This window comes from Seriola dumerili, unplaced genomic scaffold (genome assembly GCF_002260705.1).
Source record: "Seriola dumerili isolate Sdu_G_001 unplaced genomic scaffold, Sdu_1.0 BDQW01000025.1, whole genome shotgun sequence".
Classification (NCBI taxonomy): Eukaryota; Metazoa; Chordata; class Actinopteri; order Carangiformes; family Carangidae; genus Seriola; species Seriola dumerili.
Window position 1 is genome coordinate 19,635,722 of NW_019174280.1, and position 21,504 is coordinate 19,657,225.

General features: G+C 41.1%; 2 protein-coding genes across 4 annotated transcripts; one reads left to right on the plus strand and one right to left on the minus strand.

Annotated features, from left to right (window-relative positions):
• The first annotated feature begins 246 nt into the window (after window positions 1-246).
• On the plus strand, window positions 247-13,273 carry LOC111238301 (zinc finger protein 395-like). 3 transcript variants are annotated; one of them, XM_022767738.1, is made up of 10 exons: window positions 247-350; window positions 3,045-3,214; window positions 3,813-4,000; window positions 4,085-4,197; window positions 5,543-5,742; window positions 5,887-5,987; window positions 6,981-7,275; window positions 10,891-10,986; window positions 11,277-11,383; window positions 12,397-13,273. In XM_022767738.1, the coding sequence occupies exons 2-10, from the start codon at window positions 3,092-3,094 to the stop codon at window positions 12,506-12,508; spliced, it is 1,335 nt and encodes a 444-aa protein (XP_022623459.1). In that variant the 5' UTR covers window positions 247-350; window positions 3,045-3,091; the 3' UTR covers window positions 12,509-13,273. The 3 variants fall into 3 exon arrangements, with proteins under 3 accessions (XP_022623459.1, XP_022623472.1, XP_022623466.1); XM_022767751.1 differs by having other exon boundaries at window positions 6,984-7,275; XM_022767745.1 differs by having other exon boundaries at window positions 300-350; window positions 3,020-3,214.
• A 2,479-nt stretch (window positions 13,274-15,752) lies between these two features.
• Window positions 15,753-21,190, minus strand: LOC111216387 (proenkephalin-A-like). The gene is made up of 2 exons (XM_022737899.1): window positions 21,041-21,190; window positions 15,753-16,441 (listed from the first exon to the last, which is right to left on the minus strand). Exons 1-2 carry the CDS (start codon window positions 21,188-21,190, stop codon window positions 15,788-15,790), a joined length of 804 nt encoding a protein of 267 aa, XP_022593620.1. The 3' UTR covers window positions 15,753-15,787.
• Window positions 21,191-21,504: the final 314 nt, after the last annotated feature.

Genomic DNA, 21,504 nt, shown 5'->3' on the forward strand with positions numbered 1-21,504 from the left:
CTGTGAGAGACATCAGAATAATGGTGCAGATTTGTGTGTGTGGCTGAGACAGACAGACAAACAGGCAGACAGAGTAGGATGCTGCTGCTGCTGCTGCTCTGGTAACCCCTCACCTAGATCATCCTCTTGTGCACGGCGCGCTGCAGGCTGATATCTCTGCGCTCTGCCCAGCTGTCACCCCCGGCATTGGTCCACCAAGCAGACACACGTAGGCGCGTAAGCGACCGACCAACCCCCTTTTTCCCCCGGCAGACTGAAGAGCCGGCGAGCGGCGGGACAACCAGGCAGCTACACGACCCCGCTGCTGCAGCTCCGACGGGACGGACAGGACAGAGGTCTTCACCGACCGAGTGAGTACATTAAAACATACTGTTTTTGTTACGTTTGTGTTTTTGTTTTGCAGCGATGTGAGCTGAGGGGGGAGGGGGAGGGGGGGAGGAGAAGGAGGGGGGTGTTTCTCCTGATCTCAATCTCCGTTGCCGGGTGGAGATCAGTGATGTAGTTGAGGCAAGATAAACTGTGACTTCCTATCGGTTATCATCCTATAACACATCATAACCATCACTATAAACAGTGCTCGATATATTCATTTGAAGTATAACCCGCTTCCGGTTATCGTGTGTAACTTGGATCAAATGTGCAGTAGCCCACTTACAAAAACCAACACACACACATTTTACTGCCCTCTATTGAAATTTGTGCATTTAAGTACACGACAGACGCCATTAATGCATCTATAAATTTGGTTTCGATTGTATATACTTCCACTACATCAGTGGGTGGATGACGTTATTATTATTTTCATTATTTTTTTTATTATTTTAGCAGCAGTGTTTACTCATACTGCAGTTATATTCTTCTATGAATCCCTGCACGACTTGTCATTTGACTTTTTTAGCGCTTTTTTATTTTACTTTCTGTCAAAAATCAGGTTATTTTCAATAATATTCCCCCGTCTAGCTCAGTCCCTCCCGGCGAAACTCGTGTCTGAACACGTTGTCAGAAAGGAGGTGTGTATCTGAAACTGACAGTCCAGCCAATGAGCTGCGGCGCCCCGCCCACACTATGCCGCTTGTTTACTACTGAAACTCGGCGCTGATTGGTGGAAAGGTGGGGAAAATCGGGCTTTATGCTGCGTTCGGTTCCACAGGAAATAGTTGGATATTACAGTTTCTTTGTAGAAAATACTGTTAGACGAAGGTTTTCAAGGAGTAAACAACTTGAGAGCTTGGCACTGGACCTCCAACTCACGTCAGTAATAATAGTGAATTCCTGTCATAAGAGGTTATAAAAATTAACATTTTTTTTTTTTTTTAAATTTACATTACTTTCTTTTTGAAACGGCCCCATTCTATACAATTTAAAGCAGTACAATAAGTACTGGTTTTATTTGTGTGACAGTATATTGTTTTATTTTGTTGTGTTGTTGTATTGTTTTTGGCTTTTATTTATTTTTATTAACAATAATGAGAAGCATAAGATGATAAAACATTTGTGTTATTGTTATTTGAGGCTGCACCAAAGTTATTTTCATTTTCGATTAATCTGTCAATGTTTTGATCAATCAAAGTCATTTATTCTTAAGAAAATAATGAAACTGCGCTTCACAAAAATAGGTTTTTCCCAAATATCAAGCTAAAATGTAAATATATTCAGTTTGTAACAAAGTAAAACTGAGAAAAGCAGCAAATCCCCAAATTTTAAAATGTAAAAACAACACATATTTGCTATTTACAAGATTAATAGGTTATCAATTTTTTTGTTAAGTTGTTTTTAGTTTGCTGTAACATGAACTCAACTGTACTCATTTAGTTACTGTGACTCATTTGATCATGTGGTTCTAGTTTGAAACAGCTGATCAGAACCGTCAAATTTCTTCAGGAAACTCCAGTAATCAAGTTTGACAGCCGAAAATTATAATACATCTTGATGTTTCAAGAAGTCAATTATGGATGGTGAACACTAAAAAGTCACTGCTTTGAGCCATTGAACCATTGCAAGGATCAGGATTATTCCTACGTTTCCTGAATGCAACATTGGCCCCATTTTACCTCTATGGGCGACAGGCCACAGTGAATGCACCCAAACGTCAGATTACGTCTGTGGAACGTGTTATCAGCGTTAACAGAGTAGACAACAAAACCACAGCTAAGATTTGGCTTCAGCCAGAATCTAAATCCTCACAAGTCTGTGTTAACTTCAAATTCCTGCAATAATTTTCAAATCTCCCGTGGTGTTTTTGCTCTGCACTGTCAGGCCCAGAGATGCGAGATGGAGTGAGTGCATGACTGTTTGCCAACATACTCGTTGGCAAAGTTGCATTCTCTTTAAATACTCATATTTAGTCATCATAGGTGGTATAATATTTATCATTCGATGCATTCAATAGCTGAAAATAACGGTCAGCCTTCATCAATTCATGCTTTTAAGAAGGAAGCTGCACAAATATTACAATGGAAGTTACTTAAGGACAGTGGGGTAAGGAAGTGGGGAATATTATATAATATAAAAGTGATATAAACTTGCAGTTTAAAGGAGCACTCCATCAGTTTTACACATGAAGGTCAGTTTACTCATCATGAGGAGTACTAGTCTGCTTGTGAAAACTGTTGTGTATTGTCCTCTGTGTTATGGAGGAGCGTTATCAAGTCTGGAAAAACCCCTGATGATGTCATCAGTGTGTTTTTTTTATTTTTTATCCTGATGACATTAACAGAGTTGTTGTTTTAATCCTGATGATGTCTTTGGGGTTATCTTAGCTTTAGCTTTGGAACAGAAGGCGTGCATTACCAACGAGAGATGTGAACTTGTCTTTAAGTGGGTATTTCGGGGGCAGGAAGGGATCAGATGGAAGACACCAGTGATTTGCATTACGGGAAATTATGGGAAAACAGACTAAAAGTTTAAAATTTTACCAAAGTTTAGTACTAAATCTCTGGAATAGTCACATTTAGGAGTATTTCACTGCTGTAGAAACATTTACAGAAGAAGTCAGATAATCGGATTGATCAAATCTCAGGCCATCCCCGTCGTCTTGTCTGCAGGAAGGAGTGACACTGTGCCGGGTCCCCTCATTGTGTGCAGCAGCACCATGGCAGCTATGGGGCCTGAGTACAGAGCTGGAGCAGGGTCAGGCGTGACGACAGCGTGTCCGTCCGGACTACAGACCTGCATCTCTGCAACGACGCACAACAACGACATTCAGCACACTGTTGTAAGTTGACTGTGAGGGATGTATTGTTTTCCTAGTATTTATTTGTTAATTGTGGTGTTATTGCAATACTTTTGTCAGTCATCAAACCCTCCACCTATTCATTCACTTACTAATTCATTCAGTTAAAACTTCCAAATAACACCTGTCTGCAGTAATTAGCATGCAAACTGCTGCTATTAGGCCTGCGCCACGTTACAGGTGCATTTTCATGAGAATAAAAACATGCATTCTCCACAGTTTAAATCCTTTCTTGAGAAAAAGGAAGTGCTCACACAAATGAGATCATCATTTCCTTCCACTGTGTTAGATGTAATGTACTACCTGGTCAGAGGTTGGCAGCCGCTTCCCTTTCATACTGTTTCACTGGCAGACCGTGGTGTCGGCCACCAGGACGCCACAGATGGACAGGAAATATTCTGTTAAGTTTTTTATTCATGGCAACAGCAAGACTCAGTTGGAGGTATCAAAGACTCATGTAAACACATTAACCCAACAGAGTATGTCTGTCCGGGTCTGGGAGGCAGATGTTGACAGGAACAAGGCACAACTTTTGCTGACTTGAACTTGGACCTCATAATTTTACTACTTCCGTTTAAAGGTGTATACACAGAGCTGTGTGCAGACTGAGAACGCTTTCATAGAGAGTGGGCATCACAAGAACAAAACATCCGTTCACCTGCAGAGGGAGGCTGAGCGAGGCTGGAGCAACCTGGCCGCTCCCTTGCAAAATGTGGGACCCACAGTGCACCTTGGCAGAGCGTCGACTACTCGAGAAGCACCATACAGGTGAGGGGTAGTTAGCAATGTAAAGAGTGTGAGTGTGGACTTTATCTCACCAGGCTAAAGTTATTTCTTGCACGTCGTCTCCAGCTTCCGCAGCCCAGAGTCAGTGGAGATGGACGAGATCATGGCCGCCATGGTTCTGACCAGCCTGTCCTGTAGCCCCGTGATCCAGAGTCCTGCACAGACAGATCCAGGACCAGGTCTGTCTCACCTTGCCAACACACACTGCAGACATAAATGGCTTTATTAATGGTTAAACGAACATTTATTAATGCTTCATAGATCCTTTAAAAGATCTGATTAAGAATACATTTTGGGTTGTTATGTCCAATCAGCAGGAGGTTATCTTTCCTGTTTGATAACAGAGCAGTTTTAAACGTTGGTTTCTCACTTACTAATAAACCACAAAGCCATTTGTCATAAATGTTTTGTCTAAGTTTCCAGAAGCTGGCAACCCAAAACCTTTTCATATTAATTGCTATCTATAAAGATCTAGTACATGGTTCATTAACCATTACTAAAGCTTTATACTATATATAAGCGTATACTGTCACTGTGGCATTTGTAGAATAATAAATGCTAACATGTAACAGCTGTAGCAGGTAGAAAAGAGTCTTAAAACCAGGAAACTGACTCAGTAATGTCAGTTACACAGCAGTATCTACCTAAAGTTTGCTAACACAAGCTAAACTCAGCAACTTGGAGCAAGGTTGAGTTTTATTGTTCAACTTTTCATTTGTGAGAACATGTCTTATTTCTTGTTGCAAAACCTATGTGGTCTCACTGTCAGAGGAGTTGTGAAAATCCTGCAGTTCGATACACAAGATAAATAAAGACACTGGCATGACTATAACTGTTCAACTGTATCAATTAAATCGTGATCATTTTTATTTCAAATTTTGTGGTCACAAGCTCTTATTGCAAGCTCAGCGGATAAATCATTCATAAATCATAAATCAATCATCACTGTTCTATTCCTGTGTATTAATAAAAAACTGGGCACGTCTTTAATCTTTGATGAGGTCTATTTTCCTTGTTTAACCTTGATTAATATAAGCTTATTCAGCCAAGTAAAAAATAGATGATTTGCTATTTTTAAAGCTGCTATTTTAAATTTTTTGGCAGGACGATAAACAAAATATCACTAAATAGGTAATGGAGCAAAGAGCGAGTAAACAGAAGGAGTAAAATGATGGTAAAAGTGTCTCAGTAAATAGACGCACGTCACAACCTTGGCACCGGCATGGGACACCTGCTGTTCTCTGTAGGATGGGCAGAGAGGAAGCAGCAGAGAGCCGTCCCAAATGCACAGTGTCTATTCTCATCACAAAGACGCTGGGGATGTTTGAAATCTAAACCATAAGGTATATTTCCACAGTCAGCTATTGACAGTGAGTTTGTGCAGGGTTAAACCAGCATCACCACTTTTCGGGTGAAAACAGACGATGGCGTGTGGAGAAAATAGGTCACAGAGTGGGGGAGAGAGGACAAGAGGTAGTTCATTAAAAAAAAAAAAAACTTACCGTGAATCCTCCTGTTTTCCAGCTGGCTCATCATCGTCAGCTGACATGGAGTGTGGTGGCGGCGAGCTGTCCGACAGCGGCAGCAGCGGCTACTGGAGCTGGGACCACGGTAACGTGAGCCCCACCCCCTCGCCGTCCGTCACCGAGATGGACAGCAGCCCCGATGACGGCCTACACATGGAGCTGGAGCAGGGAGAGGAGCTTAATGCCAAAAAGCCAAAGGTACACGCTCCCTGAAAAAAATATTTACAATATGTTGGAGATCATGTCGTAATGTTTTGAAAGACCGAGACTGTTCCCTTTCCTTTTCCATCCTGCCTCTCACCTGTACTTTACCTCAGCTGCGTGTTTTTCTCTCACTCACAGAGCTCTTTCAGAGGCGTGTACAAGTGTCTGTGGCCCAGTTGTGGCAAGGTGCTCACATCTTCAGTCGGAATAAAACGACACATCCGCGTGCTACATCTGGGGTGAGCTGGCATCTCAGCTACATGCTTATTATAGGGAGAGATATTCCCTAAATATTTTATACTAGTGTTGAAACAGTACCTCAGTTTAGGTACAGATACCACAATGTTTCCGTTTGTGATCCTTAGAGACTGTAACCCCCCCCCCACACACACACACACACACACACACACACTTCACTTAGCTCGTTTTACTTTTTACAAAAGAGACGCTCTGCCAACCATCCCTTGAAACTGCACCAGTCCCTCCAATAACATAGGATAATAAAAAAGTTTAACTTTTATTAACTAAATGAGGCAAAATATAAGAAATTAATTGTATCAGCCTATTTAAACATTAATATTTGCTTATTTTAATCAGAATTTTTTACTTATTAGAACAAGTGAATTAGCAAGTACCAATTAATTTTTTATTTTTTACGCAGTAAATCTTGCAAGCCATGGCAGAAATTTAATATATTATATATTGTGTGTCTGCAAAATTAAGATCTAAATCAGGAACTTTCTGTTTAAAGAATTAATCAACGGTATTAGTACAGGTTTTAGGCAAACTTAGTTGAGGTTCCAAGCTCAGTGCTATTCCCTTTAATACTACATGATGTTAACTGCAGTTTCTGTAATACAACACCAGTTCAGAGGTGTATTAAAAAATATATTTTTGGGGGAATTGTATCAATCGGTTGCTTAAAGGGTATGGTGCAAGTTTTCAGCTTCATGTCTACATTGTTTTGCTGTTTCTCCACTGTAGTCTGGGCTGTAGTGGAAACCAGACAGTTCTGCACTGTGGAACATTTCTGAGCTGGAAAACAACATTAAAAAAACAAGAAGGGATGAAATTTTTACCGACTGACTTCTCTGACTTGGTTAGGGGAAGTGATGAAACATTTTTGAGATTTTACATCTGGGACACAGACAGTCCTGCTTTCAGTATCACTCCAAACAAACAAATCACTCTTTCTCTGTGTGTCCACTGTCTCTGCCACCACACACACACAGCAGTGGATCAGATCAGTCCCAGAGGGAGGAGGACTTCTACTACACCAAGATCTCCTGTGAGACCGTGGATGCCAACTCCGCTCCAGCTCCTTCCCAGCAGGCTCTGGGCCAGGCCTCGTCCTCTCATCTCAGCTGGGCCTCCTGTGGTTCTCCCCCAGCCTCAGGGCTCCAGATCCCCCCGGCACACAGGCCCAGATCCAACTCCAGCTCCGGGCCGGGCCCGAGCAGGCCCAGTCCACTCAGCCAGTCAGCCCCCAGCAGCTTCTGGCAGATCCACTCAGAGCATCTCTATCAGGTGGGTGCAGCAGTATTGCTTTCGGTTTCTGAGGGGATTTGGCCTGTTGACTGAGAAGACTATCAAGCACTGACAGAAAGAGTGTGTGCTCAGCTAACTTTAAGATAGGAAAAATACATCAGTTCAAAGCCAAATTAAATATTAATGTCTTATAATGTTGGGCTGCCAATATATCCTTTAAATCCAATAAATTTAAATTGAATGATCTGGATCATTTGGAAATTATGTTATTTCTACTAAAGGTCAGCAAATAAACCAAAACATATCAAAAATACAGTGTTCGGAAACATAATGCTACATTTACTTTTTATATCTGCACCCCATTTTTAGGAGCTGTAGGCGTCGTTACCTTTGCACAGAGCCAGGCTAGCTGTAACACTCTGCCTCCAGTCTTTATGCTAATCTAATCGGCTACGTGAGAATAGCAATCTTCCCACCTTTCTCTTAAATTGTCAAACTTTTATTTTAACTCAAGCTTTGCTTGTTGACTTTTTTTCCCCAGAGCTTTCATCCTCATTTCCGTCTTCATTGGTAGATTAAGTTTTTTTTCTTTGATATTGCTCATTTCTATGCAGATCACTTTATATTGAATTGAAAACTTTTATAATATAACATCGGAACATTTGTCACATCCAGCTAATAACATAGAGCACAACTAGTAACACTGTTTTATTATTACTTTTCTGGATCGTACGGCTGACCAGATAATTAATTAGTGTTGTGTGGGTGGATGTAGATGTGCTCCACCAGCTGTAAAACCTGGAATGACACTCGCCCACCGGAAATAATTAAATTTGTCCCAATTTAAATGAATATTCTTTTAATGCTTTTTCTCTGTCTAAATACTGTTTTCAGGCTGTTTTCAAACCTGACAGGAAGTTATTCTGAGAAAACACCCAGTCCGTCTCATTTCTGGGAATTTTTCAGCTTATATTGAGTTTTGGCACAAAGTACCTGTCTAAGTATTGGCACTGAAGAGCCCTAATTTCAATAAACAATTGTTTACTTCCCAGAATTTGAGTTATCTGGAACAAGGGGGTGTTTTGGGGGGAAGAAATGTTTTGAGAGCGATGAAAGGAGACAGCACGGCCCTTGTTAGCATGAATTATTAAATGTCAGGCGTAGATTTTAGTGTGACTACAGGAATTTACTTTCCGAACAGCACAGTTTCCCATTTCCCAAATTCAATCATCTTTTCCATGAAGTCAGGCTGTAAATGAAAACAAAAACACATGTATCTAGATTTTTCTTTTTCTGCTGAATAGAAGAAAAAAAGAAAGAAAAGGACTTCATCGTCATGTTACTGGAGTTTCTGTGCAGACGTCTCATGTTACATCGTGTTGTTCCAGAGGTCCTCCTCAGCCGGCGCCCCCGTGCAGATACCCCTCTAACGAGCCAATGAGCTACAACTTTGTTTATGCATCACAAAGCAGCACATTTTACTGGTGACCTGCATTTACCCTGTACCACTGAGCATGTAAATGGATGCTTTGTGACAGTGAGAGACCAAGCTGTCGGCTTGCTCGCTCCCCCAAGGAGACTAGACTCAAAGCAGCCTGTAAAAGGCAGAAAAACACTGCATGAATTCTTCCAGAGTAGTCGTGCAGCAGTTAGGTCTCGATGGCCATTTGTCTATGGCCACTTTCAACTGATTCGACCTATAAACTTTCTAAAAGAAAAAAAATATCCCAGCAAACTTAAAATACAACCATGACAGTTAATATATATATATATATAATATATATATAGTAAACATAATTCTTATGATACAGATTTTAGAAACTTTTGTACCACATTTGTATTTAATTTCCTCATGGATGCAGAAATCTAGCGCGGTGCTGCCAAAGTGAGACAGGTGTGGGTTGAATCGTGGGTCAGTGTTTGTGTGTGTGTGTGTGTGCCACGGCTGCTGGGGGCTTTGTGGTTTGAAATGCCTGACCACAGCGTTAAATGTGTTTTTGTTTCTGATCCAGGCACACTGACTGTCACTTACAGGGTTAACACAGTGTAGATTTGTAACCATCATGTTCAGGCTGCAAATTCTCCACCCCATCTACTTGTGTCTACAGTGTGGGGAGGGGCGTCAGGAATGTTGGCATGTTTGTTCAGAGGGTTCAGGGTTGCACAGGAAGGAGAAGTAGAACAGAGGGAGTAGGAACAACTTCACAGGAAAAGATTTAATGTGAGGCATTTTTCATTTTGCCTGTTTGTCACTGCAAATGGACAGAAAGAGGAAAACAAAATATGTACGTCAGGTTTGGGAATTACTGTGTTGGAGTTGATGGTCAGTGTGAGTTGGATAGTATGTTCAGCTGTAAACTTTACATCTAACTAAAGGTGGGTTCACTGTCCTGTATTTTATTAGTTTTTTCAACAAAAAATAAATAAAAATAAAAAGGTGTTACACCCACTACAGGTATCCAGCTAAGAAAGGACAACCCAGGAGGTAAAAATAGAGATATTTATAAAAGAAGTACGATTAACAATTCATCTTCACCCAGCTCGACCTCCTCAGTGAGTTCCCAGCTAAAACTGACAGGACAGGAACTAAGCTCCACTACAAACTCTTATCCACTGCAGTACTAAATTGTGCACACGTTATTGAGTTAACAGGTGATTATTTAAGGAACAACCCACTTCACACCTTAAGCCTGCCCAGACCGCCGACTGGGATTTGACCTGAGCGAAGTTAGCCATAGTTGGGGAAGTAAACAGCTTTCTAAAAATACAAACAAACATTTAAAGAAAAAAAAAAAGAAGAATTGAGAACTTGTCATTTCCAAAGGCAATACACTGGTCTTTTTGCCCGCTATACTGGCTCGGTTGCCAGGTTGGACCACACAAAAAAAAACCCCGCAAACAACCCCAAAACCAAAAAAAAAAACAGTTCCACAGCAACAGCAGCTAATGGATCTCTTATGTTTTCGCAGGGAAACAAGATAAAACACTATATTTAGAAAAATAAAAGGATTAAAATTCGTACTGATTAATATTAAAACTCCATAGCTACACCTTAAAATACCTGCTACGTCGAGCTATTTCCTATCGACGACCGACGTGCTTCAACCCCGCGCGGGAACAGGTCTGAAATGCGTAAAAACAACAGGATACTATGCACAAACAACAGCTTTAGGCCTACCACGTGTCCCTGCCCTCGTGTTTCCCCCGCGCGCCGGGTGTGGAATACGGTGTGCACCTGCCTCACTCCACCGGTCTGACACAACGTCCATCTTGCGTTCCGCCGGAAGCCTCGATATGTCGCTACTTGACTCTAAATAACATCGTAGTATCTTGAGTTGCCGGTGACTTAAACAGCTAAAATTGAAAGTGGATATAGGCCGTACAGTAGTCTGGTGGTCACAGACATAAATCCAAATGAATGCTAATGTTGCTCTGTGACAGCTGGATGTGTTTCTGTTAGCTTACACGTTAGCCGTATTAACCGTTAGCTTGTTTCTTCTGCCCCCACTGGCAAAGAAATCATTTAAATCAACTTTAAATGTTTTTAGTCCAGTAGGGGAAAAAAAGAAGTTTACTTAATTACGTAGTTAGCCAGTTTAAGATCCTGCAGATATGCTGAATCATGTGTTGTCTCCTCTGCTTTGCTTTTTGCAGGCCTGTAGCCCCATCCAGGTATCTGTGGCCCCCAGAAGCCCTGGCTGCCAAGGCTGGACGCCCGCCACCTCTGTCTCCAGCCACAGTAACACTCCGGTGGGTTTACTGTCACTAGCTGTCTGTATGTGTGTGTTTATCTGCTTGTCTGTTAGCTGTCTCTTTCAGGTTTTATTTTTTCATTTGCTTTTACAACTGTCATAAATCTGCTTTCTTTTTACTTTTACAATATTTGTTTTGATTTCAAAAAACGCTGATAGTATCTAACTATTAGTGTGCAACAGCTCAGTCAATTTGGAAAAAAAAAAAGCCAGAAGTTTCATGGTACAAGCAACTCTCACTGCATCCAAGTACATACTGTTTTTATTCTGTGGTTTCCCTCTCCTCAGATGGTGAAGCCTCGCTGCCGGTCTGTCAGCGTTGGGGAACAGTGGCTCCAACAGAACAGGCTGCAGACTATGAGCGCGTCGCCCTCTCGCACTCACTGCTCCTTCAGGTGAGACCTACCTACCTACCGTCTTCTGCTATGCTAAGCCTCTGTGAGGCTGTACTTTGGCACAGTGGTGCTTTGAGCTAAATGCTAACATGCTGATGAAGTAAACACCAAGTTAATGGGAGCGTCATTATTTTTTCAAATTGAAATTTTGAGCTGATAATGCTACTACATGAAAATGTAAGGGCTAAACAAAAGTATTACAATTATGTGTTGAGAAAATTATGATAAGCCATCCAGTAGTTAGCTAATCATGCAAACATGTTTCTGAAAGTTGATTTTCTTACTGTTATTTTTATTCCTATAATGTTACAGGCCATTACAAACATTATTTGAGATTTTGTTTATTTATTCTCTCTCTAATAATGTTTACAATTTCCACACGTGACTCCCATAAATGAACACATTTTTACTTCAGTTTTCTCAAGAGACCTCTCATTCAGCTGTTGATGGAAATCCATCATTGTGACTTGGAGCTAATGATCGTATTTAGCTGATGTGCATCATTAGACTTTAATCTCTATCTTAAAAAGGCATAAAATGGACAAAAATAGAAAAGAAAAATATGCATGTTTTACTCCAACATTATTGTTTTAAACAAACTTTTAATACCTCCCAAAAACAGCAACAACTTAGACTTAGTTGTATGTGTTTCAAAAGACCTGTCAATCAGTTTGGAAGTGATAACAGGGTTTTAAGATGCTGCTGTTTAGATGAAGATTAAGCATCAGGCCACAGCAGCAACTATCAGGAAGGTGCCTTATACTTTTTAGTGATTTGGTTCCTGTCCACTATCTGTCTCCTCCAGGGTGTCATTTTATCCCTCACTGTGAGACTGTCTGTAAAATCACATTTCCATGGCTCGACCTGGGAAGATAAAATTGATTCGATCATCTCTTCATTTGTTATCAGTCTATTTTCCCCTCGCTCTCATTTTTATATAAATTGATCACTTCAAGTATGTGTGGTAGCGCCTTCACCTCTCGTCCTCACGATTTGTGTCTTTCCGTGTGCAGGAAGGGTCGCGGGGAGGCCAAGAAATGCCGCAAGGTGTACGGGGTGGAGCGCAAGGATCAGTGGTGCACCGCCTGCCGCTGGAAAAAAGCCTGCCAGCGCTTCCCTGACTAAAAACAGTTGTGTGATGATGAGAGAGGGAGCGTGAGAGACAAAGAGGTGGCCGGTTGGATAAGTGATAAAAGAGACTTTTATCAAAAAGAGGAGATAAATCAGGGCCTGAGAGCCATCAAGAAAAACAACAGTTCTTTTATTACATGTGTCTTTTTTTACTTTCAGCCTGTTTTGTTTTTTTCCTAAAGGAATGCAAAATGAGTTTTCTGTATCTTTGTAACTTGATCCTGAGGACTGAAGTCTGCGATGGTGCCAACCGTTGACTGACTTTGACCATGTGATGTGCTAAGCCTACAATACTCTCCTACTTTATCCAAAGGTCATATTACTGCCCCTGTAGCTCCACTTTATTAGACTGCTACTTGGCTGTTTTCTTTATTCCAACCCTCTCTTCCAGTGGTTACACAGTGGTTATGATGTACATTATATTGTGTGCTTTGAGTTACATACAAGTATTTTATACCTTTTTTTTATCGTCTTGTTCAGCCCATGTATTGGGCAGATTATTTTTTGGAATATTCATGTTTTTTGGCACTTTGTTGGAATATAAACTCACAAGAATAAGCTATATTTGGTTTGACTCAACCAAGTTCCTTCCATGAAATGAAATGGATTTCCTTCCTGCCCGTGTTGTTGGCATACGACCAGTGTTGTAAGGTTTTACCCATGAAGCTATGGAGTCATAGTGATGGGACTAGCATTAGGAGAAAAAGTTTGTAATAGCAATAAAAAAGAGGAAATATATTGTCAGACACATTAAAAAGCACTGAGAATTTGAGATGCTTTTTTTTTTGTTATTTTTCTTCTGCATGACAGTCCACAAAAGAAATAGCAAACTATTTTATTGTAGTTTTCTCTATACACATTTTGTATGAAGACTCAGAACAATGGTTTAATGTTAGAAATGTGGTCTGAAATGTACACTGTATTCACAAATTCATTTTTTTTTTGTGTCGAGGTCGACAGAACCACACAAGCACACACACATGCACGTGCACACACACACACACACCCACACACACACTCTGAAATCACCCACACACTCATATGCATACATTATTACATCTCTTAATCAAACACTAGTTAACACTATTAAGATGCAAATGAATGGTTGTGACCTACTTAAATATCCTGACGACAGAACAAATGACCATATTTTTTTCACCCAAGCAGAAACAACCTTTTCTGGATAATACTGACCATAGTTGACATGCACAGTTCATCCTATTCCTCCGTTCTTCAATGGTACATTAAGATGGTTTTCGGGGCTTGTGTCATTAACAGACCTCCTTTCCCATCCTACGGTGCAGTACACACCCAATGACCCTGGAAGTTTCCAGATTCATGCACTTAAGTGCAAAGTGACGTGAACAGCTCTGCAGATGTTTAATGTTTGAGGACTGACTGGGGATTAGTTTCCTTTTACTTCTGAGTTCCACCTTGGCAACTCTGTAAATTATTGCTCCCTCCTTTCTGTAATTACAGGGAAAGTCAGGGACTGTATGAAAGTTATTGGAGGGGAAGGACGGTCAGAATTGAACCTATTTTATTCATTCAGTGACAGTAATAACATTTTTAAGCAGCTCTTCAAAAATCAAGTAGCATTAATATTTAACATTGTGTTGTTTGTCACAATATTAGGCAATTTACAATTCCACTTCTAATATAATATAAATTCATCCAAATAAATATTTTGGTTGGCTAGCTAGTCCCAACAATCGGATAATACTGCGTTAGCTAGTGAGTCGCAGGTGTGTGGTTGGATTTCATCAGGTAAAACTGTGAAAGCAGCTGTGTCCCGTCACCACATCCACTAAGCCACACCCACCTCTGAGCGATCCAATCATATCTAAGAATTTGATTTAAAATAGGTCAAAAGATAAAAACCTTTTCACTTTAAATTTCAGTGTGCTTAATTCACTAACAGTTCTGAATGCTTTTGTTCTTTTAGTTATCAGTAGTGAAATTAATTGTGCCAATTTATATTTATTAATATATATTTAGATTTTTTTAGGAATTTTTAAGGGGGAGGGTCCAAAGAAAATATTAGTAACGCTGCTTTTTTAAAACAAAGTTCAGCCCCCCTCCCCACCCCACCACAATAATTTCATACAGTTTCTTAGATGGTTGGAAAATATGATGAACTATGAGGTGTCATACAGACACTACCAATACTTTTTCTTCTGATGTCTTTGTTTGACTGTGATGGACAGGTAAGTTAAGTATGAGCCATATCAGCCATGCTAATTTCTAATTTCTGATCCCAAGTCAGTATCCAAGGGCAACATGTTTGTTCCTCAGACACTAGAGGACAGTATTGTTCCACTGAGAGGAGCATAAGGAAACCTGTCAACCTGCTGCTCATTTCCTCAAGAGAAACTCATCACTTGCAAGGTTTGCATTGACAAATTCCACTTAATGGCCAAAATCAGAAAGCAATAGACAGGAAAAAGACATTTTTTTGTGTGTCAATACTCAGAATGAAGCAATGGCAACACGGCTCTTTGTTTTTTTGAGGAGATGCAGAATTTTGGTGAGTTTGAGTCCAGAAAAACCAATTTTACATCTTTTGTGTTAAATTAATTAAGTGCCTTTAGCAGAAAATTGGATTCTCATACCAGTAATAAACAGTTTGTGCTCCAGCAATCCCACTGTCACCATATTTACATCTGAATGAACCATCTTAAAAGCACAGTGCTGGTCCACTTCCAATTTGCTTCTGCTATTTGTGTCTGCTCTGACATGTGGGAAGCTTAGCAGTTACAGACCTGTCCAACATGATTTGTTTAAAAGACATACGTCCATTTCATGAGAGCTGGACATCAGTTATCGCCCTCATAAGACAAACTACAGAGTGCAAAAAAAAACAACAACTGCTGAAGCCATAATTAAAAGTCCCATCCACACATGTATGAAAGTGCAGTCAATATGATTTTTTTTAAATGTCACACCCTCAGGTCTGAAAAACCTTGCAGTGAACCAGTTTTCCAATCTCATTTGGCCCCTTTTATTATACCAACACACAAAAATATATTCAATTGCACTTCTCTAATTCTTTTATTTCACAGAATGGCATGTAAATATGCTTAATAAGAAGGACATCACGGTCAAAACATTCCTTGTTACTTAGAGACACGAAGAGAGGTGCAGCGAGATGGCGGAGTCTGTTCTTCCGATGACGATGACGACGTCACAGTTCAAACTGGCGTGAGCTGCTGAAAACATGATTGATTGGTTGAGGTAACTGGGGCAGGATACTGTGAGAGCAACAGAAACACGTTACAGTTTGTTTTGCCTCCAAACCCGAGTTACGGGGATGCTGTTGAGCCTGCCGCTGCGGCTGCTCCTCATGCCCAGGTACTGCCTGAGCAGCTGGTTCACCCGTTTCTGACTGTTCCATTTGCGGGCAGATTTCCGGACGCCTATGAAGCCGCCGTAGCGCTTTTGTAAGGGCCTCATGGGTGAGCCAATGAGCTTCCTGTACCCATGGCGCCCTCTCTGAAAGCCACCAAAGCGTTTGGATAAGGTGACAGACTCTGAGGTGTCACCCTCTTCCCCTCCTAGCTGGCTGTCACTCTCCGCATTCCTCTCCTCCCTCGGCTTCATCTCTTCATCCAGCAGACTGAGATCCAGGCCCTGCAGGCCCTCCCCCTCCTCAGAGGTTTCCAGCAGTGATGAGTCATACTGGACACTGCGCTGCTCGAGTGGTGTCTCATCCCGATCCCCCTCCTGGAGACGCTCTGCGGCTGCAGACTGCAGCAGTTCACTGTCAGAGTTCAGGTCAAGAGAGGTCAGCTCCAGCTCCTCTCCTGTTCTCTTGAGCAGAGCGCCTCCCTCAGGAAACATCGGATGGCGCGACATTTTCACAGCACGTTTACACACCTCCCATGTGAGCGAGGAGGAGACGTGACCCTCACACTCCAACAAACACACCTGCAATCAGAGGAGAAAGAGTGATCTGTTAATGTAGCCTATACAAAGATTCATTTGAGGAATGATTAGAAATTCTAAATTCTGGTCAAAGTCCCATTATTTGCGTTTACTTGTGGTGGTGTTGACACAGTTTTTAGCCACGGCATCGGGAGATAGTTTTAAGTGGCAACCAGGTCTAAGAAGTGAGAGGTAATTGAAGAACTTATCCATAGATTTACCTGCTCTTGAGTTAAGCTGCTGAGCCTGGTGGTGTTTAATTTGACAGTATTGGGTCCAATATCTCATTACGGCCACACAAAGGAAGACACTGACCCATAATTTGCAGGTCACAAAATGAAGGACTAATGAAACACATGGTGGCCATGGATGCTAACTGTTACAAGCTAGCAGCTGCTTGTTAGCAGACACATTAGCATTAATGACATCATTGTTCACTTAGTTAAATATACTGTAGATGCTTAAAGCTGCATATTTGATCAGTTTTTAAAGCCACGTAGGGTTACAACTGACAAATAACACAGATTATGACCCTGTAACGTTGACGCGGCTAACCTGTTAGCAAGTTAGCTGGCCGTTTTACACATCCAGCAGACATGTAACATTAGCATTAGCATTCGTTTAGAGTCCTGCTTCTGTCAACCTGATGAATATAAGTGCAATATTCATTCTTCTTTTAGTTTTCCTTTGGTGTTCACCAATTGAGAGATAACTAGCTTCCTAAACTCTTCCTGTGTTCAGCAGCTAATTCCTAACTTTATTTGCTGCAGGGAAAGTAGCACACAGTGAATTTACTGGAGCTTTTTTTTTTTTTTTTACTGAAAATAGCTGCCTGCTACAGCTGTAAGTGAATCTAAAGTTGGCAGGGTACATAAAGACGTTTGACCCATTACTCATATATATATAATGATGCAGCTGTAAAATGTACCATTGCCCACTTCCTGAGCATAGGTGAGGGTAAAAAACTTACAACACAATGGGAAACAACTGAGTCACCGACTATAAGGATATACTTATTTATATCTAACAAGAGATGTTTGCATCTAGAACTTGAGTGCCCGTTTAATATTAATCATTGATATATTGCCCATGGTCTGCATTTCATTTAGGGAATGCAATTAATGGGACTGCTGTGTTCAGCATATATGGAAAGTTATGTGCCAACGTGTCCATCATTTGATAAATGTGACGTCTACATCTGCAAAAATGATTGACAGCACAAAACTGGGAGAAAATTACAAATCAGTTTGAAGGACAGCAGCAAAATTATGTCCTTTGCTGACAAAATGATGACATTTTTCTTCCTGATTGGCCCTTCAACTTCAGGTGATGATGTTTTTGCTCTTAAAATGACATATAATGTTTTAGAATTGAACTTTTTTATATAGAATGAACTTTGTTAATGCTGAATCACTGACTCACTGTGCAGTTTTAATGACCTTCCTGTCTTATTATCATCACACCTGACAGTTTGGCTTCAGGCCAGAACACTCACTGCTTGCTCACCAGTATGGAGGTAAGGACATATTCGAAGTTTTGAAGTGCATTTTTGTTAATAAAAAAGCTTATTTTTTTACCGACATTTTTCAGTCTTTGGTTTTCGACTAACTGGGAATAATTTCGCTGATATTTTTAACCTGCTGACTAACTCAAAATAAGGTCATTTTATACCCGTAAATGTAGAAACACAGAGCATTTGTTTTTTCCTCTGACAGGGTAAATATATGTGAAAATAGGCTACACCTGCAACTATACAGAGATCTTCTCTCTCCTTCTTAAACTCCAGAGCCCTCCAACTTAAATTTTAGTTGGAGTTAAGAAGCAAATCTCATTTACTCGTCAAATCTTGCTCAAATTAGATAAATTGCATTGTTATCAGAAAACCTGCTCACATGAAAGGAATGTGAGAAGAGGGAGTTCCGCTGTGAATCTATCAACGGAAATTAATTATCCATCGTAAATGAAATGAGCACACCAGGGGATTCTCCACGTCAGATCAATGGAGCAATCTAAAGGAGTTTATGAGTGATACTCGATGTGTGTGTGTGTGTGTGTGTGTGTGTGTGTGGTGCACGCAGCCATGTATTTATAGGCTTGTGAGGACCAGAGGATAAAAAAGGATAAAAAAAAAAAAAAGGGGTGAGGTTGCTTCAAAGGTTTTAATTTTATTAGGAGGTAGGTCAGAGTTTGTCTTTAAATACAACGTTATGGTCTGAATCAGGTTTAGCTTGTTGTTACATTAGCTCTCTCACTCTCTCTCACTCTCTCTCTCTCAACCCACCCTTGCTCATGGTGGGAATCGTTGGGTCTCTGTAATCAATGTTATAAAGGGTGCTCTATTTGAAAAATGCCTTGAGACAATTTCAGCTGTGATTTGGCGCTACATAAATAAAAATTGACCTGACTTGAAAAGTTCTCACTTACAGACATAAATCTAGGGGGTGAACAGATCAGGGGAGGTAAAGGCCACCATTAGAATCGAACTAGTGAATTTGCTGTGACCATAAACTTTCTCCGACCTTAACGTTAATGTAGTTGTACAGATACTTTGGAAAGCGAGTATTTCGAAAATGTGGAAATATGTCACAAGACAAGCTGGGAGTGTGTCTGACCGAAGGGACCGACTGCAGCCCACACATGAAGAATTAACCAAAAGGAAGCAGCGAAACGAAGATGCAGTGTAAAGAGCTGGCTGTCATAGAAAGGGGCGAGACACTGAAGGTATATGAGCGTTATACACACAAAAACAGAAGCTCAAACCCTGCTTACTCTCTCACCTCCACACACCTGGCCAAATGCTACAGAAACACAGAGCTACAAAAGACAACAGCCACAGCACAGATAATTAGCACAAACGCAAACAAAACCTGCCATATGTATTTAAGAATAGCGTTATGCAATGAATGTAGTCAGAGGACGGTCAGTGTTATATGTCTGTGTGTTAATGTGTGTGCATGGACGCATGCACAGGTGTGTGGTCCTGCATGAATAAATCAATGGGTCCTGACATTATAATAAACACCGGCTGCCTCACACACACACACACACACACTTTCAGTCTGGGCTGGAAACAATGGAATTGCTCAGTGGATTCCATCTGTGGCTCAATGGGAAGGCGGCTAACACAATGAGGAGCTGATAAAATGTGTCAGTCACCGATGTAAGCCTGGGCTGATGATACTGCACAGCAGTCAATTACATAGTTCTATTACAACTTCCAAAAAGGTCCCAGCTGTCTTTCTCTGCATCATTATCAGCTAAATTAGCCGTCCTATAGTTATTCATGGACGCCCACAGACTATTTTTACCAGCTGATGTGTCTCTGGCTGTTTGGAAATGAGATTGTGTGCTGCGCTGAAGTTTTAGTTTGAGTTCAGAGAGCAATCACATTCTCTCCGTGCAGAGGCTGCTATCGCATGTTGGTCACGAAGCACTGCACAAGTGCTAGTGGATACTTACACATGCAAATAATAAAATAAGGCATTTCCCTCCAGGTGAAACCATGTATCTCCAAACAGTCAACTGTTGAAGAACCCTTTATATTTTTGGTTGCTCGTTTGTTTTAGCTCAACTCCCTTCAGTCTTAAAGGGTTCCTCACTGATTAAACCTTCTTATAACCACTACACCAACAGGTGTAACTTACCAGAGGGTTCACTTTTTTATTTATTGTGGTCTATTCTATTGGGTACGGTTCTAGTAATTTTGGGTAAGAAATGATCATCATCTGTTAAATGTGAAGCTATATCCAGGTTAGCTGTCGGGCTGAAAATAACTCGACACAATTAGATGGACTGTCACGAAACTTTGCACAGACGTTCATGATCACCAGAGGACGAAGATTACTGACTTTGGTGACCTTCAGACTTTTCCTCGAGTTCCACCAGGAGATTAATATTTTTGTTTTTTAAGTAAAAGGTCTCGACATCTACAAGATGGAGTTGCACAAAATTGAATTGAGACCTTTGTCTTCCTTTTTTTAATTTTGTTTATTTGTAAAAACTTTGGTGGTCCCCTGAGTTTTTCTCTGGCGCCATCAACTGGCCAAATTTTAATTTCACACTAACACTAAGAAAGTCCCCTCGTCCCACTTATTTCACTCATTGCATCACAATGCAACTTAGTGAGCAATGACCTGCTGGGAACTTGAGGTGCAGCCTTATTTATAACAGGTGGCTGACTGTGTTACTTGGACGAGTCTCTGATGAGTAAATCAGATCCACCTGTGTCACTTGAACATGTTTCACTGGACAGGTTACAAGTCAAGGAAATCTGACCTTTTGTACAGAGACAAACAAATTGACTTAAATTTTATGTCTGACCTAGAGCAGTGCAGAATCTTAAATGTTTCTTCTTCTTCCTGTGTTTTTAAATGTTTCTTAAATGAATCTTGAAATAAAAATCATTGCATGGGAAATACACAATAATCACACTGCCCTTTACTCCTGTATTAACAATCACAAACACACCTCTGTAAAGGTGTTGGGGCTTGTTGCAGCTGTAACCACTCACACTACAGCTTTGACAAAGTATTTATCAGAAGCTTTTATCAACAGAGACTCACAATGACTAACAGTGACACACACACACACACACGTACTCACCATGGTGTTGAAGGCTTGCTGCAGCTGTTGCTGCTGCTGCTGCTGCTGCATGAGCAGACCGCAGGCCACACACTCCCCCTGGCAGTCACTGCGTCCAGGGGTGAAGAGACATGCCAGCAGCACCACCAGGCACCACAGAGGGATCTTCATCGCTCAGCACACCCAGACAGGCGGGGACAAACAGGAGCCCAGCAGGTAGAAAACAGGAGTCAGGGTTCAACAGCGGGAGGATCTGGGAAATAGAGGCTATGGGATCTGGGTCCAGTCTACAGGGAGAAAGCAGACAGAGTAACAGGAACATTGCGTCAATTCCGATTTATAGGGTTGATTAGCTGGATTTAGGCGGTCAGGCAAAGCGTCGGTGGTGGGAGAGTGTTCAGCCAACTTCAGGAGATGGACAACATAGGTGGGACGGAGAGAGAGAGCACAACCCGAGGCAATGAATGAGAAAATGGGTATTTTCC

Excerpts from the sequence above, each read along its gene's own strand:
- LOC111216387 (XM_022737899.1), bottom strand. The coding sequence starts at position 21,190 with ATGAAGATCCCTCTGTGGTGCCTGGTGGTGCTGCTGGCATGTCTCTTC. Across the intron at positions 16,442-21,040 it reads AGCAAGCCTTCAACACCATG|GTGTGTTTGTTGGAGTGTGA; the intron begins GTGAGTACGTGT and ends CTCTGATTGCAG.
- LOC111238301 (XM_022767738.1), top strand. The coding sequence starts at position 3,092 with ATGGCAGCTATGGGGCCTGAGTACAGAGCTGGAGCAGGGTCAGGCGTG. Across the intron at positions 4,001-4,084 it reads ACTCGAGAAGCACCATACAG|CTTCCGCAGCCCAGAGTCAG; the intron begins GTGAGGGGTAGT and ends CGTCGTCTCCAG. Across the intron at positions 10,987-11,276 it reads CCAGCCACAGTAACACTCCG|ATGGTGAAGCCTCGCTGCCG; the intron begins GTGGGTTTACTG and ends CCCTCTCCTCAG.